The 7,198-nt window shown below is 34.8% G+C and overlaps 1 protein-coding gene across 3 annotated transcripts; it reads right to left on the bottom strand.

Moving 5' to 3' along the window:
• Positions 1-379: 379 nt before the first annotated feature.
• LOC129307273 (BTB/POZ domain-containing protein At3g05675) lies at positions 380-3,719 on the bottom strand. Of its 3 annotated transcripts, none has more exons than XM_054948198.1 (3): positions 3,559-3,719; positions 1,711-2,031; positions 380-1,585 (listed from the first exon to the last, which is right to left on the bottom strand). In XM_054948198.1, exon 3 carries the CDS (start codon positions 1,497-1,499, stop codon positions 792-794), a length of 708 nt encoding a protein of 235 aa, XP_054804173.1. In that variant the 5' UTR covers positions 1,500-1,585; positions 1,711-2,031; positions 3,559-3,719; the 3' UTR covers positions 380-791. The 3 variants fall into 3 exon arrangements, with proteins under 3 accessions (XP_054804173.1, XP_054804172.1, XP_054804171.1); XM_054948197.1 differs by adding an exon at positions 2,967-3,114 and having other exon boundaries at positions 380-2,031; positions 3,559-3,712; XM_054948196.1 differs by having other exon boundaries at positions 380-2,031.
• Between the last annotated feature and the right edge of the window lie 3,479 nt (positions 3,720-7,198).

Here is a 7,198-nt window from a genome sequence, read left to right as displayed (position 1 = left end):
CAAATTTTAACAAAAAAAATTAATTTATTCAATCATGTTAAAATTTAAAAAATAAGTTACAAATTTACAACAATATAATTATAAAATTAAGAAATTAAGTTTTAAATTTTTTAAGTTTTACACTTAAAACCTAACTTAAATTAATTAATCCTTTTAGAACATTTATCATTCTCCCAAATTTATTATCTTTAAAATTGTTATGAAAATAAGAATATAAAAGATTGATATGAGAGAAATGAACGAAGACAAGAAAATATTAGGAAAGAAAAATAAGATAATTTCATTCACTTTAAACTTACAATCACTTAATACATATCCACCATTTGAAGGCCACAAGTTCTTAAATTTTATTATAAGAGCTATATGCAAAGAACAAATCTACATAAATATAGAATTTATAACATGTATTAATTGTCAAAAACTCCCCAGAGGACATATACGTTACAAGCTAGCTAGTTTTAGTCGAAAAGTTTTAAAGAACAACTTTTGAAAGGACATGGACACCTACACTTCTATTATAATATTTTTAACAAATTCGACAACAAAAGGACTGAACTCCCAGACAGGATTACACTCTCGACCAATATCAATTGGGCAAGTCGCTATTGTTAACACAGCATACTTTGGAGTTCAGACATGCCTACACTAACCCCAATGGTAGTTCAAAACATGGAATTGAAACCTAGAAGCAATGAACTACAATACAATAATAATAACAAGCTTTATTCTACTAGACAGGATCAGCACAACTAAAATGAAGATGAAAAAAGGTTCGGTCCTTGGAACCCAACTCAACGACTGCCATCACTGTGGCTGTCTGAACCTTCCATAAGTCTCCTCTTTGCAGACTTGGTTCTGTAACACCATACCTCAAAAGCCTCGCTCAAGTCAGGATACTGAACCTCCTCGCCTTTGATCCAGTCAGCAAGAATGTCTGCCTGATCATTCGACGGCAAGGTCAGTACCAACGACACCATCGACCCCTCGATGTTCTGGCACATGTCTTCATCCATCTTGTATGGAAAACCTATCTCCTCAGTGGCCTTTGAGTCTAGTATAGGCTTCATCTTCCGAACATATGGAAGCCAGGTCTTCAACAACTGAACCCTGCATAGAGCTGGAACAATCACATTACCATAACCCACTGCTTCAAGAACCTTCCCAGTTACTTCTATCATCTTTGCTTTTAGGCCCCACATGACTTGGTCAAGCTTCTTGTCTTCTATCACTGCCAGAATTCTTTTAGAGATTGCAGTCCAGTTTGAAACGAAGTTCTTCATTAAATCCATCTTTATGAGTACATTACACATCCATTCAAGATCAGCAACTCTCAGAGATATCCTCTTATGTGCAGCCTCGGACTCCAGGTCAGGGTCCAAGAGCAAAGAAGACAGATCCATTTCAAACAAACAGAAAATCTTGGAAACACCCATCACTATTGCCGATCTCACCTCATCATCAGCCATAACCATTGCAGTGTCTTCATCCTCCCCTAACATATACTCAACTTGCTCTTGAGCAGAGGTTCGAAGCTCATCTCCAAATGGGGGACACGGTCCCTCTATGGATGTCGCAAAGCGAATAGCTGAAACAAATATATCTTTCGTGATTCTTAAATCAACATGGTTGGACCTGCTTATTATTGACATGGCTGGTCAACCTAAATACTGCTACTATTTGTATCCCTCTCGTCCAAGACCAAGTACTGACCTTTGATTATGTAGCTCTTATGCTAATTTTTGGTGAAGAGCGATTTCTACGAAGGAATGTAAACATCAAGCTCAGTGGCACCAGAGTTACTCCCATTGTTAATTAAAAGAAGGCCTTAAACGTGACACCCATGACCACATTTTTGAGACTGAGGAGAATGGCAGAAGCATACAATCTGGAGAAGCCACTGTTTTTCAAATATAAATACAAATGGGGAGTTTGAACAAGAGATCCTCCTTTATATCCAAGATAGTCTTTATTAGTAGTCTCGCCATCAAGTTGAAAGGCTAAATAGCTGAGGCAGTATGGTAGCTGTCCATGCTTCAAGCAACAAAAAATTTAAAGCTTCAAACGATTGTCATATGGGAGATCATACAAGAGGCTAAAATAAGTGTGGTACATAGCCAAAATTTCCAAAACAGTAAAACCCAACAAGTCAATATAAAAAATTAGAAGTAACATTGCATCAACAGTGACTAACAAAACAGAAAACATCAAAGAATCCAATCACAATCTTAATGCAGGCAATGAAAGTGCAAATGAATTGCAAAATTGAAATTTAAAAAAAAAAAAATCATACGGTCCCTTTAAATTGTCAAATTATGTGTTTTAATTAGCTCTTTAGTTTTTTGTTTTCGTAAGCTATAAGTAACCTCGTGCATGGCTGCACCAAAAGAGCTAATTCAAATCCTCCTACTGATATAATTAGATCTTTTAGTGCAGTAAAACACGATGTTACTCATTGTTTGTTATTAGGTTATCCAATGTTGAGCTCTAAAATTATAGGATTGAAAACTGGTTCTCAACCAGTTGAACTAATGCCTTGATTGATTCAATGAAATGCTTTGTTCATTAGTAGTTTGACTAAGGCTGTAAAGAAAGAAAGAAGGAAAGAAATAAAACTGTCTCTCAGGCTTCCAACAAAAACTGTATGCCTGATGTTATCCCCAATGCTGCACTTAAATCCGATAATATTTGTTCTGACACTTCAATCCACACTTCAGTCAAGAGAAATATACTGCATGAACTCTTTGCATACAGAAAACCTTTTCAATCACAGCATTCACAGAATCTAAATGATAAACTCTTACGGCTACATCAAATCTTCATAAAATCAAAAGAAGTAGAATAGTTGAGGCAGATAGAAGATTAAAAACAAGCAATTAAATCACCCACAAAGGCACAAACTAAACATTTTGCTTAAAACAGTATAGGATTTTGCAAACACAAGCTAGAAGAGAGAAAGGTCAACCTACCCAGCTTTGCTTCCAGAACCAAATCCAAGATCAAGCATCGAAAATGGTGCTAGAGTTCACAGGCGGACCTATACTACACTCAGTGGAGGCATAGTTGAAATATAATACCCTTACAATTTTTGTTCCAGATGCTTTGACACAGCTCGAGCTAGGTAATTTACAAGGTCACACGCCGTAAATAACTTGAGAATTTTCCAAAATTGATGATGATATAAAAAGATTAATAAACAAAATGCCAATACACAGCAAATCCAACATTGCAAAACAACATAATCCAAATCATACAAGTCGCTAGTAATCAAAATGAAGAGGGAAGGAGTATAATAGCCAATTGCACACCATTCAAGCAAAAACTAGCACCAAAAAAAAAAACGTAAACTCGTTTGACAAATACGCCCAATTTCAAAGGCGTCATTATTCAACGATTACACGGCCAGATTCAAAGCAAAATTATATGAAAATTTAAAACAAAGCAAGAACAGCTACGCAGGGAACAGATGACGCGGGGAACAAATTCAAATCTAGATTCAAAGCCAGATTAAACAAATCTATCTCCCGGATTTTGGGTGTAGAAGAAGCCCTAGGTTCGAACCTTCATCACTGCTTGCCCGAGAACAACGGTGCATGGCGTACAACCGTGGACGGCGTCCGACGAGGTGAGGAATGCTGACTCATCGACGAAGAGAACCGGTTCCGCTACTCATCGACACTGGGTTTTATCGGGGTTATAATTAATTTTAGAAAGAATTTGATTTGATGCAGGAAAATGAAAAAAAAAAAAAATCCGCGAGAATGAAATCCGCGAAATACTTTGGGCATGTTAAACTAACATGTACATCAAAACTATATTTAAAATAAATTTTTATTAAATTTAATAAATAATTAAATCTCACAAATACATTTTTATGAAATATAAATTGAAATTTAAACAAATACTTTAATTCTTCTCAATTTTAGATTAAATAATTAATATGCTCATCGTCTAAAAAAAAAAAAAGTAATGAGATTGGCACCATTTTCTCATTTCCTCACAAAAGCAAAAAAACTTGAGCACCATTTTCTCTCTTCTCTTCTTCCATTGTATCTCTTCTCTTGTTTGTGCTACTGCTACCTCATGTGTCATCGTCTTGCTGTGATCTATTGTTACCGCTAAGGTAACAGATCTAATCTCACATTTGCGCAGCATTTTCATGCAAAAGGTCCAATTTTTGAGACCCATTTTTGCTCTTGGGGTCTGTGCTAAGTCACAGAACAACTCGTTGTTACTGTGTCACCGCTGGGAACCACGATTGTCTACTCTAAACTACATTATCCCCATTGGTAAGCTCATGCCCTTTATCCATTTCAAAACCTAAGATGCAAATGTGTTTATGATAGTTTTGTTTGAAATGGTTTTGTTTATGATGGTTAACAAAATGATTTTTATGCTACAGTAAATAACTAAAACGGTTCAAGAAATGACTAAAATCCTATATTAGGAGTATAAACTTGGGTGTTGTAACAAGTTTTGCTTAGGAAGTGCCTATCATAATATAGTAAATGACGACAATGATTTAAAAGTGACTAGAACTTGAATATAGTGTTTGAATCTGGTTGCATTAACAAGTTTTGTTTTGAAAATGACTAAAATGGTTTTTAACATGACTAAATGCTATAATGATGTGTAAATTTAATTGTTGCAACAACTTTTGTTTTTGAAATAACTATTATTATATAGAAAATGATTAAAGTGGTTTGACAAATGACTAGAATCATATAATAATATTTCAATTTGGTTGTTGTGACAAGTCTCATTTTGAAAATGACTACAATAGTTTTAACAAATGATTATAGTCATATGATAGTATTTGAATTTGGTTGCTGTGACAAATTTTATTTCTGAAATAACTGTTATTGTATTCCAAATGACTAAAAAGGTTTTGAAAACTACAAGAATCCTATGATATTATTTTAGCTTGGTTGTTATGGCTAGTGTAGATTGCTAAATATTATTAGGAAGTGTTGATTGAGTCTGTTTAAGAAATATTTTCTTAAGGAACATCAAGATATATATATATATATATATATATATATGAGGTTGAAACATAAAATAAAATTTGAACTAAAGGCATGGGAAGAATTGCTAATGGTTGAGAAGACTAGGGTATCAAAACCTATAAAAATGTTGAAAAAAAGAAATATTAGATTTCTTTTTACATAAGGTGCTTTCTGAGGTAGTTTATAGAACTTGCAAAGTTTGTGAAAGGTGATAAGAACTTAAGGATGAGGATTGAGAACATAGGGTTTGACACATTGCTAGTGTCACATGAAAAACACTACCTCAAGACCTTTGTGTGAAATTAATGTCTTCATATGATTCACCAACCTAACACTTTCGCATTAGATGTCTTCACTTTTAGAGCTTATATTGTTTATCTGCTGACATTGTTTCAATGTACTAATTGTTATTGTTTATATACTTCATGTTTGCAACAACAACTCTTTTTCTTGTTGATTGTTGACTTCCAAATTCACTTCCCCTTGCTTCTCTTCAGGGTTACCAGTAGTGTTTACAATGACTTCACTATTTCCCTCAGCAGCCTTCCCTAATATAACTTGGTCATAAACATCCATCCTCTTCTGGATGTCCATCAATATTGAAGTAAGGAGGCTACATCGTTGTTATTACCAGTCGCAGGAATAGCTTGAACTGGAGCTTGTGTAGAAGGTCCTGCTTGAGTCAAGACTTGAACTTGCTCAGTCGGGTTTAGTAACTCTGGTACCACCTGTCCTTGTTGGACTTAAACCGGTGCTGTTTCATCTTCCACCACCACCTGATCCTCTAGTCTTTGTGGAATTGCCAAATTATTAGCTGTAGTGTTCCTGGTTAGTACCATATTCTCCCCTCCTAAGGATGGAAGTAATACCACAAATGAAAAACAGTTAGTGCTAGCTCACAGAGGAAAAGAATATGTGTATAATGATAATTGCCAATTCTATATGCAAATGCAAGTATAACATAGTACACAATCATATAACAAGTCACACACAAACCAAAGTCCAGTTCTCAAAACTCGAGAACCTGATACCAATTTGTAATGGGCGTCCTAAATTAGGACTTAATTATCACACCAATCATGGTTAATCAAGAACTAATTCAAATGGATTATCCTAAATGAATTCTTAACATGTATTTTTTTTTACAAACTATTTAATACAAAGGGATCCCAAGTCTTTAAAATATTTTAAAAACTCATATCATTTAATTAAACATATGCGGAAGCATGATAATAACTATTTTTACTTGCACAAATATTTTGGCCTATTAATATAACACAAAACATCAAAACACATTCTCAAGGGCCCAAAATATCTTTCTATCCAACACAAAACCCATAGTGCAAGTGGATCAAGAATATATTATCCTAATTGGTAATATCATAAACTGAATACACATATCAACATAAAAGGAGAGAGGCCTATAGAAGTTATTATTATCACTTGGCTTAATGCTCCTTTACTCTGTTCTTCTCAGATGAGCCAGCTCCTGTAATATGTTAGAAGAGAGGGATGAGTACAACCACTCAGTAACCAAGGTACATCTAAGTTATACAAATGCATAGTAATTAATCATGAATGCAAGTGGCTGATAAGTTTATCAAAGTGACTATGTAAACAATCACATTAACATTTAACTCATGTGAATAATCTCAAGAATAAAGTCAAGTACAAAATAGCCATATATATGTTATTCACATGGTTACTACATGTTCTCATTTCTACAATTATAACTATATTCTCAACATAGCCATCAATCACTCAAATGACAAGATAGTAATAATATACATGATCGATCTCTTCCTTATATCCCCCCTTATTTCCTCTGACATGAAATCCGTAGGCCAATAACTGAAAGGGATCGTCCATGTGGTGAGACTACCCAAGGCCTTAATCATATCATGAAGGGCTACCGGGCTAAGGTTACCTTACTCACTTATGAACACGGTTTCCCCTAAATCACACACTATGGGGTGTCATGCCCAAAACTAGCTCTACCCAATACTCCAGGTAGGCCAGTAGGGTCAAGTCCCTTAATAGGAACAATGTTACAGTACCTTACAAGGTAAGTAGCGGCTATAACCCCTAGGATTATTGGTTAATAGCCAAGTACCATATGGATTTTACATAACCGCTGACTCCTTCACTAAGGCGAACTCCCGCCATATGATCATGCTCATGAGAAAATACATTTC

Source organism: Prosopis cineraria, unplaced genomic scaffold, assembly GCF_029017545.1.
Source record: "Prosopis cineraria cultivar Desert tree isolate PC_DT_omini unplaced genomic scaffold, ASM2901754v1 PC3, whole genome shotgun sequence".
NCBI classification, from domain to species: Eukaryota; Viridiplantae; Streptophyta; class Magnoliopsida; order Fabales; family Fabaceae; genus Prosopis; species Prosopis cineraria.
The sequence above is the reverse complement of the archived record's forward strand: the minus strand, read 5'-3'. Positions and strand labels throughout refer to the sequence as shown.